The sequence below is a fragment of the Puma concolor genome, chromosome D4, assembly GCF_028749965.1.
Source record: "Puma concolor isolate L17-30 chromosome D4, mPumCon1.1.hap2, whole genome shotgun sequence".
In the NCBI taxonomy this organism is placed as follows: Eukaryota; Metazoa; Chordata; class Mammalia; order Carnivora; family Felidae; genus Puma; species Puma concolor.
This window is the reverse complement of record NC_141679.1, coordinates 94,353,428-94,370,712: the sequence shown is the minus strand read 5'-3', so window position 1 is coordinate 94,370,712 and position 17,285 is coordinate 94,353,428. Positions and strand designations below refer to the sequence as shown.

General features: G+C 65.0%; 1 protein-coding gene across 6 annotated transcripts in view; it reads left to right on the top strand.

Moving 5' to 3' along the window:
- Positions 1-789: 789 nt before the first annotated feature.
- The window catches only part of KCNT1 (potassium sodium-activated channel subfamily T member 1), a 49,685-nt gene continuing 33,189 nt past the window's right edge, over positions 790-17,285 (top strand). For 3 of the 6 annotated variants that reach the window (XM_086684537.1, XM_086684535.1, XM_086684538.1), the window contains exon 1: positions 790-899. In XM_086684537.1, coding sequence (XP_086540663.1) covers positions 805-899 — 95 coding nt within the window. In that variant the 5' untranslated portion in view covers positions 790-804. Of the gene's footprint in view, positions 900-15,493; positions 15,649-17,285 lie in introns of those variants that run through there. The other 3 variants (XM_086684533.1, XM_086684534.1, XM_086684532.1) reach the window with 1 other exon arrangement.

The window sequence follows — 17,285 nt, the reverse complement described above, 5'->3', positions numbered from 1 at the left end:
GACACCCGCCCCCTCCCAGGTTCTGATCTGACCCAAGCCGCTTGGCCCCAGGCAGGCCAAGGACAAGGGCCTCTTCTGAAGGCTCCTGGTCATTCACCCCCACCCGTCCCCCAAGAGCCTGAGGGTCTGGGAGGAGGCCTTTGGGTCAAAGATGGGTGTCCTGGACCCTGAGGAACCCCAAGCAGCCAGCCTTAGCAAAAACTGTGGAGAGGAAAGCAGGAGGGCTTACAGGGCCCTGAATTGGCCTTGACAAGCCTCCCGCCATGCCCTGGAGGTGCATGGAGTGAGCCCCAGGCAGGGGCAGTGAGTGCATCTCAGTGGCCACAGGCCTGGCGGTCTGGGTGGGGCTGCTGGGGGCAGGCCAAGGGCTGTGGGGCTTACAGTGTGTGTGTGGGGGGGGGGGGGGTCGTGCAGGCAGGCCCTGGGGGGGGTGGGGACTGCAGGAAGCTGGGCCGGGCAGAGTGGTTTGGGGGTGCAGGCGAGAGGGGGGGTGGTGCTGGCCAGGGACTGTGTGGGGCTGACCAGGCAGGTGGCAGGTGGGTGGGGGGCGCAAGAGTCCGGCTGGGGTGGAGTGGGGGGTGCAGGCGGGAGGGGGTGGTGCTGGCAGGGGGGTGGGTACAGCGCGGGGCTGACGGGGGGGGGGGGGGGGCGATGGCTGCAGGAGGCGGGGCCGCGAGGGGGGCCGCGAGGGGGGGCGCGGGCACGGCGCGGGCTGAAGGGGCGCTGGCGTGTGCCCGCAGGCAGCCCGGCGCCGGGGACGGCGTCCGCGGGGACGGCGCGTGCCTGGACACCGCCAGACTCAAGATGAGCGACCTGGACACGGAGGTGCTGCCCTTGCCGCCGCGGTACCGCTTCCGGGACCTGCTGCTGGGGGACCCGTCTTTCCAGAACGACGACAGGTACGGTAGGGAGGGGGTCGCACCGCGGCGCGCTCGGAGCTGTCCGCGGTGCTGAAGGCCGGTCCGCTCCGCTGCCCTTCAACTTTCCCGGGCTTCCGGACGGGAGAAGTTGCGGGTGGGGGCTGGGCGACGTGGGAAGCACCTTCCGGGAGGGGCTCCCGGAGGGTGTGACGGAGAGCTGTGTGCTGGGGAGTCTTCCCAAACACCGGTCCCGGGGCCAGGCGTCCCCGCGTCTGCGCCCAGCCCCCCGCACCACTCGCAGCCCTGCCGATTTGGGGGACAAGCCAGCGCCGGAAGCAAGCCGGTGGTGGAGCCCCACAGCCTGGCTGAAGGCTGGTGTCCTCCAGACTCTGGCTGTGGCCATTTGTCATTAACTGAGCGAGTGCCTTTCGAGCTTATGTCGTGGGTTCTTATGGAGGGTGACAGCATTCCCTCACCTCAAATTCTCCTGGGTGGACAAAAGCAGAATGAACTGGAGTCTTTCGGTAAGAGACCAGCAGAACCTTGGGAATAATTCATGCGCCGAGGGAGCTGGCAGGAAGCTGCAAGCAATGTTGCTTTTCTCTGCCTTTTCCCCAAATAGCTGTCTTGGGTAAACAGCAGCCCTTTAGCGCTGTCAGCCTCAGGAGAGACGCTTTCGGGCCTGCCAGTGAAGGCAAGTGCAGGGACTCACGCGGGGCTGGAGCCTGCGGGGCTTGGGAATGAGCCCGGTTTCCTTGCCTTGTGTGTTGAGGGGCCTCTGGTACCTGCTGGTGCCTCCCCCCTCCCCGCCCCCTCCCAGCCCCGGACCCGGCAGAGCGAATGTGCATGCCCCCTCCCCCCAACAGTGCAGTTATTCCAGGTGGCATGTGAGGTGTCCGGGTTGAAATGGTCAGGACGCAGACTGAGCCTCCAGAGGATCAGTTGCTGGAGCTGCAGCTGGGAAAATGACATTAGTGACTGAGGTCGGTGTGTAAGGACAGTGCCCGTGAGGAGCTGCCGAAGCTCGCTGTGCCGACCCCTGAACACAGAGCTTCCTACCTGCCCACGCCACATCTGGTCGCGTCCTCCGAGCAGGGGACAGAAGACATAAACCGCCGTGTTCGCTCACTCATGGCCAAGTTTGTGGGTTCAGCAGAGGGACCTTCTGCATTCTGTGTTCTCTCTTGTCAGACTGAGTGCTGTGCTCATAAGTAAGCTCACCCAAGGGCTCACACCCGGGAAAGAGCTGAGCTTCACTCTCTGGAGAGGCAGCGGGGTCAGGAGGGTCCTGGTGTGGTGTATGCAGCTGGGGGCTCGCCTGCCCTCCTGGAACGCAGGAGGCCGGGGGCTTTCCCGAGTCAAACCTGTGTGCTGAGCGTCCTCCTACGGCAGCACCAGCCCCTCAGTGCCTAGTCCCCTGGGACCTGCTTAATTCTTGAAAACAGCAGCTCTGGAGATTTTTCCAATGTGGGAAGGAATGGCGTCTGTCTCCCTGGGCAGGCCCAGGGCCTCTGGACGCATCAATAAATGCCAGTGTCTGTGGTTGATAAAATTAGAGTGACGCACCCCTCCCCTCAGTTTTCAGGAGTGGATGGCATAGGTATTCCCCTGCTCACCCCAGAGAGGAGGCACCGGGCCTGGGTGGACATGCCTGGCCCTTGGAGCGTCCGGGGGCCTCACAGGTCGGGAGGGGGCTGCTGGTTTGCGCGTCAAGACAGGTTCCTGGTGACGTTACCCCCGCTGGCTTGGGGGCTGGAGGGGAGCCTGTGAGGCACAGTGCTGGCTGCCCAGGGTTCCAGGAGCAGCCACCTGGGACGGGGGTGGGGACCTGTCCCGTATCCCCTGCCAGCCACTGTATCAGGAGCCCAGTTGGAGAAGTCTCTCTGTTTTCAAGCTTCTCTGGCTCAAGTTTGGCTTGTCCCTCTCATGAACCCTCTCGTGCCCATGGAACATCGGGGCAGGCAGTGCAGGAAACCAGCATGGCGTACGAAGGGTGGGGTAGGGTACTGAGATCACCGGACACCCCCTTCCGTAAGGACACATACACAAGGAGGCACGTGCTGGGCTTTGAGCTGGCATCCAAGCTCAGGGAGGAGACAGTGAAAGCCTGGCTATGGGAGGCCCCCCCCCCCTCGATGTTTGTGGCCCCTCGAGCCTCTCCCTCTGTGCTTGTCTCATCCTTGTTGTCTGTGCCCCTCCCTCATCACTGATTCCCAAAGTGGAGGGTGGAAGCAGGCTTCTCCCCGGCCCGTCAGGACCCCTTCTGCACGTATGGGGAGCCTGTAAGGATGTTTCCGGGGGCACGGGGCCGGCAGGGGGCCTGGGCCTGCGGGCTGTCCCTCTGTGCCATGAGGTTGGGAGCTCAGGAAGACCCTGCCATCAGCACAGGGTTGGCCCCCGCCCCCCCCCCCCCCATCAGCAACATTCTCCCGGAACCCTTTCCCTCCCCCCGTTTTCCACCTCCAGCTCACGGGCCCCAGGGCAGGCTCTGGCGGTGGGGGGTGGGGGGGTACTGATGCCCTGGCGTTCGGCAGGCTGTGAGTGGGCGGCCAGGGCTGTGGGCTTCCTGCTCTCCAGAGAAATAAAGCCACCAGCAGTGAGTCACTGCAGCCTCACACTGTGGCCTTGGAGGGAGGGAGAGACTCAGCCCATGTGGGCCGTGGGCCAGGCTGCAGCGCCCTCTGGGGAGAGGGGGGAGGGGGGCAGGCGGGGGAGGAGGGCGGAGCCAGAGCTCACAGACCTTCCAGGGAGCAGCTGAGGTCTTAGGACGACCTTCACCGCTGCATGCGGGACCAGGTCTTGGGGTCCCAGAGGGCAGGGCTCTCGGCAGAAGCGCATCTGGACCCTCCAAGGCCTGGAGCTCAGGACTCCCTGCCCCACCCTGGGACAGCCCGCTGCCCGTGTGCCCGGGGCCCAAGGAGCCGCTGAGGAGGCCCCTCCTGTCCCCTCCCAGCCCTGTCCAGGGCTGACCCTCCTGTTCTCCCCGGGGTCTGAGTCACAGCTGGAGGCTGCAGGCCCCCCACTGTGAGCCCTCCTCCTGAAAAGGTGATGACAGCCCCAGTCACCTTGAAGAGCACTGTGATGGGACCTCGACTGACACGAGGGGGAAGGGGCTCTGCCACTGGGCGCTTTGCCGTTAAGAGTGTTTCTCCCCCTCCTCGCCTGCATCCTGGACAGGAGGCTCTCAGCCCCACTCCCCACCCCCGGGCTCAGGATGATGCAGGTGGGCTCTGTGCACTGAGGTACACGGGGACACGGGGGCTGTCACACTGCAGCCTCGTCCCCCACAAGGGGCACAGCTGTTGAAAGGCTGGGGTGGGAAAGCCACTGGTGAGGACAAAGGGCCTGGCATGTGGCCATCTCCCAGACTGCAGGACCCGGACCGCCTGCTCTCCGCAGCTGTCCGCCAGCCAGGACTGGCCCGGCGGGGTGGCCGAAGCCACAGCTGGAGGCAGTGTCAGGGTCTGTGCCCTCCCCTCTCCCAGGCCTCTGAGTGCAGGACACGTGCACACGGAGAAGCATCTAGGTCTGAGGCTCTCGGGGGCTCTGGGGGCTGGGTGGAGGGGACATCGGCCTGCTGCAGGAAGGACGAGGAGGCCAGGCCTCCAGGGGTCAGAACGCCACCCCCGCGGCTGTTTGCCTTGGCCCCTCTGACAACACAGTGTGGAGCTGATGTGTCTCTGCAGTTGAGCAGCACCAGATAGTATTTCACACGACAAGCTGGGAAGTGGGGACAAGGCCAGTCCTGCCTTGCAGGGGCAGAGGGGGCCTCAGACCCCTGCCGGCCTGCGGCGGGGACAGGGGACAGCCACGGCCCCCGGGGCAGGGGCTCCTCCTCGACCTCGGTCCACGGGGCCCCTCCAACCTGGACTGGGTGCAGGCAGGGCTGGGGTCTCTGCGGGAGGCGTGCCCCTTCCCTGCCCCTCCCCTCAGCCGAGCAGAAGGGGATCAGGCCCCCGGAGCGTGCGCAGTGAAGCCCCCCCAGGAGTGGGGGTCACATAGAACAGCTCTGCCCTCAGGGCCATTCAGCTGTAACTTAATAAATGGACGTCACTGAGCCACACTGGAGATGCCGCCAAGCCCGTGCACGGCTCCGAGTGGGTTCTAACCCCTCAGGGTGCTCCCTCCGCTGTGCTCCTGCCCCTCCCCCAGCCCTTGGCCTCCCTCTTCCCTCCTCCCTCCCGCTACCCAGGGCTCCTGCAGATGAGGCAGGGGTAGCCTGGGAGGGCAGCATGGTGCAGAGGGCGGGACACTGTCCTTGCTCACTGGTACAGGACCCAGGACCCTCCTGAGAGCCGCAGAGGACAAGCGTTGGCAGGGATCTCTCGTCTGGAGGGGCGTCCGGGACAGCTCGGGGGCTGTGAGGGAAGCCAGGGCCGTGGGGGCCGCAGGCTGGCCCGAGTCTCGCACACGTGGGTTCCGTGCGTACCGATGAATACGGAGGGCGCTTCGCGGTGGAGGGTGGCCGTGGACGCGCCCCAACCCGTGGCAGTCCAGCTGAAGCAGGGGCGGCGTGACGCCAGAGGAGCCCCGCTGCTCGGCCCCGTGTCCGCTGGGTCCCTCCTGCGTGGGGCTGCTGGGCCCAGGCCTCCTGGGGGCCTGCCTTCTCCCTGCGGCCCGACTCCTGGACGGGGCCGACCCACAGGGTGGGACAGGGTGAGGCCCCAGCTCTGCCCCGGCACCTGCTCCTTGCCCCGCCCTGGCTGGGGGCCTGTGTCCACTGCCAACCCACAGGCCTCGGAGGACACAGCCGATCAGGGAAATGGTGGAGGGCCAGGCTGGCGTGGCCCCAATCAGGTTGGGGGGTGTCCCACCACCTTCAGCTCCGCGAATAGCATTGGATGGTGCCCGGGCAGCGGGGACGTGGAACGAAAGCCAAGCCCCTCCTCTCCCCGCTCCCCAAGACCCCACTGGGCCCGGAACAGCCACCCAGGTGTCCCGCCTGCTGTCACACCAGCCTGTTGGATGAGCCCCACCCTCCTCGCTCAGGCATGGCATCCCTGTGTGTGCTGACCGCAGCGTTGTCCTGCCTGTCAAGCCCCTGCATGGTGGCTGGGCGCTTTCTGGCTTCCCGCGGAGCAGGGCCGGGGTGCGGGCGTGTGGGCTCCAGGAGCCGATGCTGGACGCCTGGAGAAGGCTGCTTCTCCAGGATTCTGCTTGGGGCTACGTGACTGAGTCAAGGAAAAGCCTCTGGTGGTGCCAGGTTCTGGGCAATTCCATGAGCTTTAAGGTGTCCTTAGGGAGTAAAATTTGTGTCTTGATTTTTCCAGTCACTTTCTGGGCCCAGGGTTCCTCTGCCTGAGTCTCCCTCACTCCACTGTGGGCCGGCTGGGGCCGTCCGTTCCCCGACCCTGTTCCCCGGTCACCTGGGGTCCCCCACAGGGAACAAGGGCCTGGGGGGTGGCTGGTGCAGGTCAGAGACAAGGGCGGACGACTCCCTGTGGAGGCTGGGCTCCTGGGGGCAGGTCAGGCCTTCCTCCTGCTGGAGTCCCTCCCTCCAAGTGGGGGTTCTGGGGACTTGAGTCACCTCTCCCCCAAGCCCGGGAGGCCAAGAGGGGACAGGGGGAGCTGCGAGTGGATGGACAATAAAGGGACACCGCAGACGGACAGGAGAGGGGCTGGGGGTGGAGGGGCACAGGCACGCGTGTGCTGAGATGGGTCAGCCGGGCTCGGGGACCTGTGTCTGCACTTGTGAAACGGGCGAGCTGCTCAGTCTTCTGGGGGCCAAGGGTGCATCAACATTCCTGGCTCCCCCTGCCCGTGCCCTGGGGGCATCTGGGAGTCCGCATGGTGGGGAATCAGGTGTCCCCCGGGAGCCCCGTTCCCCATCCTGCCCCGGGACTGTGCAGGTCAGCGTATGTCTCCGGAGACTTGTACGCGTGACTCAGAATTCAGTTCCTCCTCAACCGTGCAGAGCACGGCACAGATGCCCAGTGAGGGGGCAGCCGGCATCCTCCGGGGTCACAAAGACCACGATCAGTTTTGGTTTCAAGTTCTAATTCCCGTTGGTCCCTTGATGTGCCGCTTACTGCTGTAACGGTATCGTGCAGGGACCATCCCGCCGCCTCCATCTGAAGCGAAGCTAGGGGGCGGCAGTGTTCAGGCTGTGCTTCAGTCAGCTAAGCTGCGTAACAAAACACCACAGCTTAAACAACACATTTATTTCCCACGGCTCTGGAGACTGCGGGTCTGGGAGCAGGGTGCCCACACGGCCGGTCCCGGTGACGGCCCTCTTCCCGGTTTGCAGGGGTGGTGTGGGGCTGGAGGGAGCTCCTCAGTGTCTTCTCATAAGGGCACCAGCCCCATCCCCGGAGCCACCCTCATGACCTCAGCTAACCCTAATCACCCCCAAGACCCCCCACTCACAGCATCGCACCGGGGGTTAGGGCCTCAACACATGAGTCCACGGCAGGCTTGGAAGGTTGAGTTGACGCCACAGAAGAAATGGCAGTTCATCCTTCCCGGGACTGAGCTGTGCTTCGGCTTAAACTCCTTAAGCTTTGAGGGCGACCCAGGAGAGCCTGGAGAGAGAGCCCGCTTGGAGCTTCCTCTCCCCTCCGGGCTGGGCGTGTGCGCCAGCTGAATGGAGGCAGTTCCTGCAGCAAAGGGACCTGTCCAGGGTCACAGCGCTGCTTAAGGGGGCTTCAGGAGGAGCGGGTCTCCAGAAAGTGCCCCAAACCCCTGTGGTGTTTTGACTGAGCCTCTACCCGGGAAGCGGGTCTACCTGGAGCCCGTGCATGTGATCTTACTTGGAAGTGGAGTCTTTGTAGCTGTGGTTAAGGTGAAGGTCTCAAGGGGAGCTCATTCTGGGTTAGGGCAGGTGCTACCCTCTGTGAAGAAGGTGTCTTACAGGAAAAGACACACAGGCAAACCCGCGTGAAGGCAAGGGCAGAGGCTGCAGGGACGCGGCCACAGGCCGGGAGCGCTGGGGCCTCCAGGAGCCGGGAGAGGCAAGAAGGACCCTCCCTGGAGCTTCCGGAGGGAATGAGGTTCTGCCCACACCTTGATTTCAGACTTCTGGCCTCAGAACTGGCAGAAAATAAATTCCTGTTGTTTCGAGCCTCCCAGTTTGTGGCACTTTGTTACGGCACCCCAGGACCCTGACGTCCCCATCACAGGGTACGAGTGTGGTGGGGGCAGGCGGCCCCGAGAAGCTAGGGACCCAGGGACCTGGCACCTGCCCCCTTCTCCGGTCTCTAAGGAAGTTTCCAGTGTGGGGTTGTGGAGCGCGTGCTGGGCCTGCAGGGTGGTCACTGCCCGTGTGGGGTGGAACCCCTGGTCCGCTGAGGTTGCACGGAGTCTGTGAATAACTTGGCCTCTCCTTTTGCTGGGGTGTTTTCCGGGGCAGGGCCTAAAGTAATATTGAAAATACACTCACAAGCGGAAATGCCGGAAAAGAGGCCCCCTCCCACTGGGCCGTGGGAGCCAGGAGCAGACGGACACCTCCCCCCACCCCTGAACAGCAGGAACAATGGATCCTGGCCCTGAGGGCTCCAGAGGAGGGGCTGTGGGGGCGCTGCATCCTTCGTGACCTTGACCCCCACGATAGCCCAGGGAGGAGGCTGCTCCTATGGGGCAGCAGGAGCAGGGAAAAGGCCTGGGGGTCGGGTCGTGGGGAGGGGACGGGCGGAGCCAGGAAGGTGCCTGGACTGGGCGGGGGCTCGGGTTCTGGTGCAGGTGTGTGTGTGTGTGGGGGGGGAGTCTGAGGGAGCAGACGTGGATGCCCCCAGCCTCTCTTCACAGCTGTGTGGTGGGCAAGGGCAGCTCCCCAAGCATGGCAAGGCCCTGGCCAACCCCACTGCATCTGTGTCCCTGGGTCCAGGGACAGGAGGCCCCTCTGGGGGCTGAGCTGGCAGCACCCTCCTCCCCAGGCCCACGGGGTAGGGGGGCCGGGTCCTGGCTCCTTCCCTCCTCCCTGCCCGCATTCTGAGCCTTTGTGGGCTCCTCACCACGTGCCTGCCTCGGGGGTCCGGGGGTCCAGAGGGGCTAAAGAAGCGAGGTCATCTTGGGAAAGCCCCTCCCATCCAGCCCCTGGAGCCCAGGCCCTGCCCCTGCCCGCATCTCGCTAATTAGCAGCTCATTCTCTCTGTGTCTTTGTGTTTCTCTGCCTCTCTGGCAGGTTTTCCTGTGCTTTGGGCCCCCTTTCAGAGCACTTAACCAGGGCCCAGGAGCAGGGAGAAGAGCCCTGACCCTGTGTCCCCTTCTGGAGGGGAGGGTGGGCAGGGACTCCAGCTGTGTCTGGCCGTGGCTGTAATGCCCATGTGTGGGGAGATGTGGCACCAGGGCAGGGTCGGCCCCCCCAGGCCAGCCCTCTCACATCCCTCTGCATCCTCTGGGCAGGAGTGGACACAGGTGGGCTGTCTGGAGCTGCCCCAGAAAGACAGCCAGACGGTGACTCTTTGCGGGGGTCCAAAGTAAGCATTTTAAGATGGGGAGAGTACCCTGGTAGCCCCAGGTGCCATCGAAGTGCCCCCAAAAGAAGGAGGCAAAAAACGGTTAAAATGCTAAGCTGTGTTATGTATATTTTACCCCAAGTTGAAAAAGAGAGAGAGAGGCGAAGGGAGATTTAACACAGACTGAGGAGCCCACTTCAGGACAGGGGCAGAGATCCGAGGGACGAGGCCACAAGCCAGGGGACACTGGAGCCACCAGAGGTGGGAGGGGTCCCCTGGAGCGTCCAGGGGATGGCAGCCCAGCCGTACTGACCGTGGACTTCTGGGCTCAGAACTGGCGGGACCCTTTCTGCTGTTGAACCACCCAGCGTGCGGTCCCCATTAGGGCAGCCGCGGGACCCTCGCACGAGCTCTCCCAGCTGTTGGGGGAGCGGAAACGTCCGGAGAGATCCTCTCACTCCCGCCGGGTGGCAGGAAAGTGCCAGCTGTCCAGCCGCCCAGCCGCCCAGGCCAGGCCGCCATTGGGAAGTGAGTGTCTCACGGAAGCAGGTTCCAAGTGGCGTTTGTGGGGCATCTGTGACTCACGCCCTGTGCTGGGGAGGGGGCAGGGGGAGAACGGAGGAGATTCTGGTGGTGCCCAGGAATTGGTTAAAGGGCGTGGAGGTGAGTGAGGGGCCGCGGGGTCAGGGGAGAGTGGCAGCAACCTGGCCCAGGGAGACCCCACCCGGTGGCCCCCAGCCCCTCGCAGCTGGTCTGCTCAGCCCAGGAGTGTTGTGTCCTTCTGGTTATTAGGGCTCAAACTGCTCTTGATCCAGAATGGCTCCCGCCAGGTGCGGCCCCTCGGGATCTCCAGGCTGCCCAGGACCGTGAATACGATGAGATGTCCCGGCCAGGATCAGGATGCTTCGCACAGTGTCGGGGGCTGAGCTTCATCTCTCCTAAAGTCATGTGGTGGACTTTTGACCGCCTGAGCCTCCCCGCCCACCAGTGCCTCAGAAGTGACCTCGTCTGGAAACAGGGTCATCGCAGTTCATTAAGTGAGCATGAGGTCGTCAGGGTGGGCCCTAATCCTGTACGACTGGAGCCCTTTCACCAAGGGGGATCTGGAGACAGGCGCAGAGAGAAGACAGCCGTGTGCGGGACGAGGAGGCGGCCTCGGGAGCACAGCCCTGCCGGCGTCGTGGTCTTGGGCGTCCGGGCTCCAGGACCGCGGGGGAACGCGTTTCTGTTGTTTGAGCCGCGCGCCTGCGTTGCTTCTTTCCGGCGTAGCAAGGGACTGTGTGTGGTAATTCAGGTTACCGGTCGTCTGAGCGGGCCCCGTCCAACCACACGAGCCCTGTGGAAGCAGAACGTTTTCTCTGGCTGGAGCCCAAGAGGCAGAGCTTTGGGGCCCGGGGGAATTTGGCGCACCGTTCCTGGCTCTGAGGACGGGGGAGCCACGTGCCAAGGCGTGCGACGGCCCTTCATAAGCGAGCCGGTGACAGCCAGTGCGACAAAGGGCGCGTCCTGCAGCCTCCAGGAACTGAGTCCTGCCAGTGGCTGGATGAGCTGGCGGGCGGAGTCTTGCCCAGAGAGTCCGGCCCTGCCTGACACGCGTCGGCCTCGTCAGCCTCGCGAGGCCCCACAGAAAAGCCGAGCTCGGAAGAGCCAAGCTAAACCCTGCTCAGACGTGGAGCCTACAGCACCGTGAGATGATAAAGGGGTTGCTTTAAGTGGTGACGTTGGCAATGATTTGTTACACGGCAACGGCAGCCGATACACCTCTTTCCTGCAGAACATTCGCCGTCTGTGTGCGTCTGGGTGCCTCTTCCAGAGCAGCTCAGTCTGCCCCTCTGCCTCCGGTGTTCCTCACAGGCTGGCTGTCGGGTCCAAAGGCCGGGCAGACGATTTAGGTGAAGGGACATTTTAGGTGACATGTGGCCACACGCCTCCTGGTTTTCCCTCCACTGCGAGGATAGCTGGGTTAGGGACAGCAGCACAGCCCTGCACATCACCCCTGCTGGCAAGAGGGACTTTGCAGATGTGATGCAGGTAAGGCTCTTCACGGGGGGCAGGGGACGCTCCTGGATGGTCACTGTGGCCCAGTGCTGTCACAGGGTTCTCGGAAGAGGGAGGGGGAGGGGCTGAAGCAGAAGTCACAGCGGCGTGAGGAAGGGACCCTGAGAAGCTGGCAGAGGTGGGGGGTGTCCTCCCCCAGAGCCTCCAGAAGGAACCAGCCCTGCCCACACTTAGATTTTAGGCCTCTGGGCTCCGGACTACGAGACGGTAAATTTGTGTTGTTTTAAGCCAGTAAATTTGGGGTGATTTGTTACAGCAGCAGCAGGAAACCCATCCACCGTGTTGTAATCATTGCCCATCCTGATGCTCAGCTGCCCCTGCTGTGTCCGCTGAGAGCCCTGCCCGCTGGGTTCTGTACCTTTCCTCCCCAATTTTTTTTATTGTGAAAAAAACACATAACAAAATTTACCACCTTTTTAAAAAAAATTTTTTTAAGGTTTATTTTATTTTTGAAGGAGAGAGAAACAGAGCGTGAGCAGGGGAGGGGCAGAGAGGGAGACACAGAATCCGAAGCAGGGTCCAGACTTCTGGCTGTCAGCACAGAGCCCGACACGGGGCTCGAACTCACAAACCGCGAGTTCGTGACCTGAGCCGAAGTCTGACACTTAACTGACTGAGCCACCCAGGCACCCCTAAAATTAATCGTCTCAAGGGCACAGTTCAGGGGCATCAAGTGCATTCACACTGTCGTGCAGCCGTCCCCCCGTCCGTCCCCAGAACGTGTTCATCTTCCCAGACTGGACTCTGTCCCGTTACACGTGGACCCTCCCCTCCCCCAGCCCCACCCTCCCGCTCTCCGTGTCCGTGGCTCCGACTCCTCCAGGGCCTCCTGTGAGCGTCCACTCCTACAGGACGTGTCCCCCTGTGATGGGCTGACGTCACTCAGCACGGTGTCCTCCGGGTTCGCCCACATGCTAGCAGGTGCCGCGATTCCCCTCCCTTTTGAGGCTGACATTCCCTGGTGTGGGCGACCACGTCTTACGTACCCATCCTTCTGTGGCCCATCTGATGGACCCTTGGGTTGCTTCCGTGTTTAGCTGTTGTGAGTGACGCTGCCACAAACATGGGTGTGCAAATATCCGTTCGAGACCCTATTTTCAGTTCTGCGGGCATACGCCCCAAAGCGGAGCTGCTGGGTCACACGGTAATCCCGCTTCTCGGGAAGCCCCAGACCCTCCCACGATGCCTGCAGCGTCTCACGCTCCCGAAAACAGCACACGAGGCTCCCATCCCCCACACCCGTGCCGGCACCTTTATTTTCCATTGGTTCCAGAGCAGCCGTCCCGGTGAGTGCGTGCTGGTATCTCGTGGTCGTCTTGAGGTGTGCTTCCCCAGTGATCGGTGGCATTGAGCATCTCTTCACGGGCTCATAGGCCCCCAGGCCGGAGCCTGGGAGGTCTAGCTGTGGTCCCGGGGACAGCCCGGGCGCCACCCCAGCCGTGCGATCAGCACACCCTCTGGTTCGCCTCTCGCGGAGTGGGGCTGCGGGTGAGGACTCCCAGGACCCCGTGGGCACACACCGGTGTGGCTCGGGAGGGTGGAGGCAGGGGCCTCCCCTGGTTCCCCTGGGCACCGCTTCAGAAAGTCCGCGATGCCGGGCCTGCGCCCTAGGCCTGCTGCTTCAGGGTCGCCCCTTGCTGCCTTCTGCCGTTTCCACATCTTGCTGGGTTCCGGAGGCTCCTGGGCCAGCCTGCCCACCTGCCCTCACACCTCCAGACATCACACCCGGACCCCGTGGGCCGTACCTGCCCTGGGGCGCCCCTCCGGCCCAGCCGCCCACGGAGTGCAACGCATGGGCGTCCGCCCCCCCCCCCCCCCCCCCCGAGACGGCGTCTGGTCAGTGCGTGAAGGACTGATCGGTGACCACCCTGTCTGCTCCTCCCCGTCTCAGGCGTCACCGCCCACCCATCCCCTCAGCCTTGATTGACGCCCCCCATCCAGTCCTCCAGAAGCCTGGCTGCCTCCACCTCAGACACCCTGGACTCGGCCTGGCCTGGTCCCTATCGTCACAGGGATGTGAGGTGACGCCCCCCCCCCCCAGGACAGCCGTCCTACAGCAGGAGCCGAGCGGCATTTATAGCGCTCCAGGCAAGGGCGCTCGCTCTTGTCCGCCCTCCCACCACGGCCATGGGCCGGAGGTCGCCCGACCCCAACGGGAGTGGGCAGTCTGTGACTCTCCTCATGGTGCGCCACAGCCGGGGAACGAGGCGCCTCGGGCCGCTGCCCGTGCCCAGGGCCGGCTCTCCTGCACGGCCAGGGGATGTGGCACCGGCCGGAGGCTAAAGTGGACGACCGTTTTCCAAACGAATCAGTCCTTATGTAAGTGACACGGCGGCCAGCTGGAAAGGCCTCCGCCACCAGCTCCCGGACGCAGCACTGATGACTGCCTGGTGGTCCTTCCACGCACGTCAGCCGGTTTCTCTCGTTAGGGCGCGTCATACAAAATGTTGGAGAAGCCTTGCCTTGTCACCTGACACTTATCCTGGACCCCAGAAGCCATCACTACTCTCAGAGTCCAGGACTGCAGCAGCCACGGCGGACTCGGCAGACGGGCTGGCCCGAGAGGCAGGCGCCGCCACCTGGAGCCTCGGGTGGGCCGCAGCAGCCGTCGAGGAACATGAGCTCGTGTCTGTCTGGGCAGAAGTGCATCCCGAGGGCCCTGCGGCTCCCGGCACCTCCTGGGGAGCCCAGCGAGCAGCCCGGACGTCCGGCCCTTCTCCGCTACTGACCGGACCCGGGGAGCCTGGCCCTGCCCGGGGACGGTGCCCGGACCCCAGAGCCACAGCTGTGGGGACGCCGCCTGTGCCCGCGGCCCCGCTCGCCGCGTGCCGCGTGCACCACCGCGTGGGGCTCGCTCGCCAGCGAGCCCCGGAGCTCTTCCAGCCGCTCCGCGTCCCTCCACGGGAAGCGGGACAAGCGGCGGCCATCTCCTCGTCCTCTCCTCACGCAGGCAGGCAAGGGGTTTTGCCCACACAGAGCCCTCATGTCTCCAGGGCAGATTCCTAATGGAAACGCGGTCGGGGGGATGCTGCTGTGGGGGTTTGCTGAGGCCACCGAACGGCTCCGCACCAGCTGTCCCTGCCTCGCGATCTGGGGAAGGGCCAGGCAGGGGCTGGGTGCCCTGGGCCCACCTGCCTCCCACGGACCCTCCGTAAGCCCAGGCCCTGGTGGTTTACTGGGTCACGCAGGTGGGGTGAAGAAACGGGCAGGCCAGGCAAGCTGGAGCCTCTGGTCTAGATGTCAGGGTTCGGGCAGGTCAGGAGGGCCTGCAGCCGCTGGCCGCTGCGGGGGATAGCCATGCATCTCCGCACCCCTGCGCCCAGGGCACCCAGAGCCGGAGCCTCGGTACCCCCAGCACCAGCACCTGCTGGCTGTTACCTGGGTGAGCCACCTCACCTCCCGGGTCCTCGAGCCATTTCTCCCTGCCTCGGTCTCCGGGGGAAGCCACCTCCTGCTTCGGTGCCTCAGTCTCCCCACTCTGCGAAAACGAAATCTTCACTGTCTCCTTGAGTTGCTCGTGTTCAGTGAGGTGATCAGAGCCGTCCCCAGCCGGGCGTGGGGTGCGGACAGGGCTCCACAAAGCAGCCGCTTTGTCCAACATGGAGCCGAGCTTGGCAGATGAGCACTGCTTGCTTGGTGAGTCCCCCCACGGACTTCCGGATAGCCCTGGGAGGTAGGGAATGGGGGCGCGGCGGGGGTGGACCCACCCAGCCTGAGCAGGCACCAAGAACGGGGCCTGGAAGGCGGGCACCGCTCTCCGCAGGCCATCGGAGCCCCACCTGGGTCCCCCGGACCCGGAGGCCGACTGTGACTTGGGCGCGCGGCTGCGCACCGAGGCTCCCGGGGCTCCGGCAGCGCCTGCCTGCGGAGGTGAGTGGCCGAGAAGCACCAGCTGTCACCGCGCCACTACTGCTCCCCTCCCCCAGCGCCGCCGTGACTGTCGTGATTCTTACTACTACTTCCGTTATAAGGCGGCCCGGCAGCCGGCACCGAGACCCCTCCTGCCGGGGCTCCGTGCGCGTCCGCCCGCCCCCCGCGCCCCCCCCCCCCCGCCCCACCCCGCCTCCCGGCGCCCCCCGCCCGCCCGGGCCGATCCACTGCGGCGGCGGCGCGGGGAGCGCGGGGCGGGGCGCGAGATGGGAGCGCCGCCCCCGCCGCCTCCCGCCCGTGCGCTCCCGCAGGATGGCGCGGGCCAAGCTGCCGCGCTCGCCGTCCGAGGGCAAGGCGGGCCCGGGGGGCGCCCCGGCCGGCGCCTCGGCGCCCGAGGAGCCGCACGGGCTCAGCCCGCTGCTGCCGGCCCGCGGCGGGGGCTCCGTGGGCAGCGATGTGGGCCAGAGGTAGGGGCGCGCGCCCGGGGGACCCCGCGTACCGCCGGGAGGGGCTCTGCTTCTCTGCCGCTCGCCTCCCGCACCGGCTCCGCTCGGCTGCACCTGCCGCGTCGCTCGCAGCCCCGGGAAGGGGGCGGGGGACGGCCGGGTTCTCCCCCTCCGACCCCTCACCCAGGCGCAAGGACCACCCGCTGTGCTATCAGCCGGCCTCTGGGAGCCTGTGCTCTCCCCCTCCCTCCTGCTCTTAGAGGCTGGTACGGTGGGCCTGCAGGTAAGACCGGAGGGAAGCAGGGACGACGACCGAGGCACCCGGCCAGGTGGCTCGGGGACCCCTGCCCGGCCCTCTCCCACTGAGCCCACACTCCAGTGGGTTCCAGCCGCCGCTTGTGGGGAGGTGAGGCCAATAGCCGAGTCCCCACTTCAGAAGTGGGCAGCATGAGGCTGGGGGGGGGGGGGGCTGGCTGAAGGCTGCATAGCAGATTGGAGCTGGGACGCACGCAGGTCTGAGGCTCTCTGGGGGGCTAGTGCCTGAAGCTGGTGGCAACCAGGGTGCAGCAGTCCAATTTCCTGGGGAGGGGCCCGCCTGGGGAAGGGGGCCTCACCAGCCCTTCTCCAGCTCCGCTGAGCACAGGGCTGGACGCAGCACCCCCATTTCACGGATGAGGACACTGAGGCTCTGTCTGCGGCACTAGTCCTTAGCCAGCAGCAGTATTTAGCCAGCACCTTCTCTGTGCAGGGAATCCTTGTAGATGCTGCGGGGGAAACGGAGATGAATCAGATCCGCCCTGGGTGTGGGCACACGTCGTGGGCACAGAAACCTGTGCCTGGCAGAGAGGTGCAGGCTGGGCCGGGGTGAGGCGAGCGGGAGCTTCCAGGGCAGCTGGCCCTACGGGGAGGGGCACAGGCAGATGGGCAGGGGCCCTCCAGGCAGGGGCGACAGCCAGGGCCAAAGCCTGGGGAGGGTGCGATGCCTCGTCAGAGTTGGGGCCGAGGTTGGCAGGGACTCTCGGCCCGGCAGATGGTAGGGTGAGGGGTGTCTCGGGAGCCTCTCCCCTGCCCCTCCCCTCTGGCCACAGGCTACCCAGGCCCCTCCTGCCTTCACACCCTGTTTCTGGCTCCTTCGAGCACCCCTGGTGGAAAGCTGATGCCCGCTGGTTATTCCCATTTGCCAGAGCGGACTGCTAAGGCTGGAGATTAAGTGCCTCTGAGAGGCGCTGGAGCAGCTAATGGGCAGCCCGGGCGGGAAGGCAGCAAGTGCCGGCCAAGGCCCTGAGGACAGAGTCCTCTCCTTTCCACCCTCCTCCTGCGCCGTGGGGGGCAGTGGCTCCAGAAGCTCTGGTTACAGCCAGTCCAGCCGCTGCAAGAGATCGGTTCCCCTTGCTGTTCCTGTTCCTGCAGGGGTGCAGAGGCAGGTCGTGCCCAGCCTGCATCTCAGCCTGCAGTGCAGAATGGGAACTGAGATGGCAAGGCCACCTCTTCCAGGAAGTCCTCTCCCCTCCCTGCACTCTTCTGCCCCCAGTTCTGTGCCGACCCTTATACGGGTGGCCTCGCTCTATCCCCAGCAGCCCCTGAGGTACAGGTATCAGCCTCCTTGTGCAGAGCAGAGAAGGGGGAACTGTCTATAGCTGCGTAGCTGGCCCGTGGTG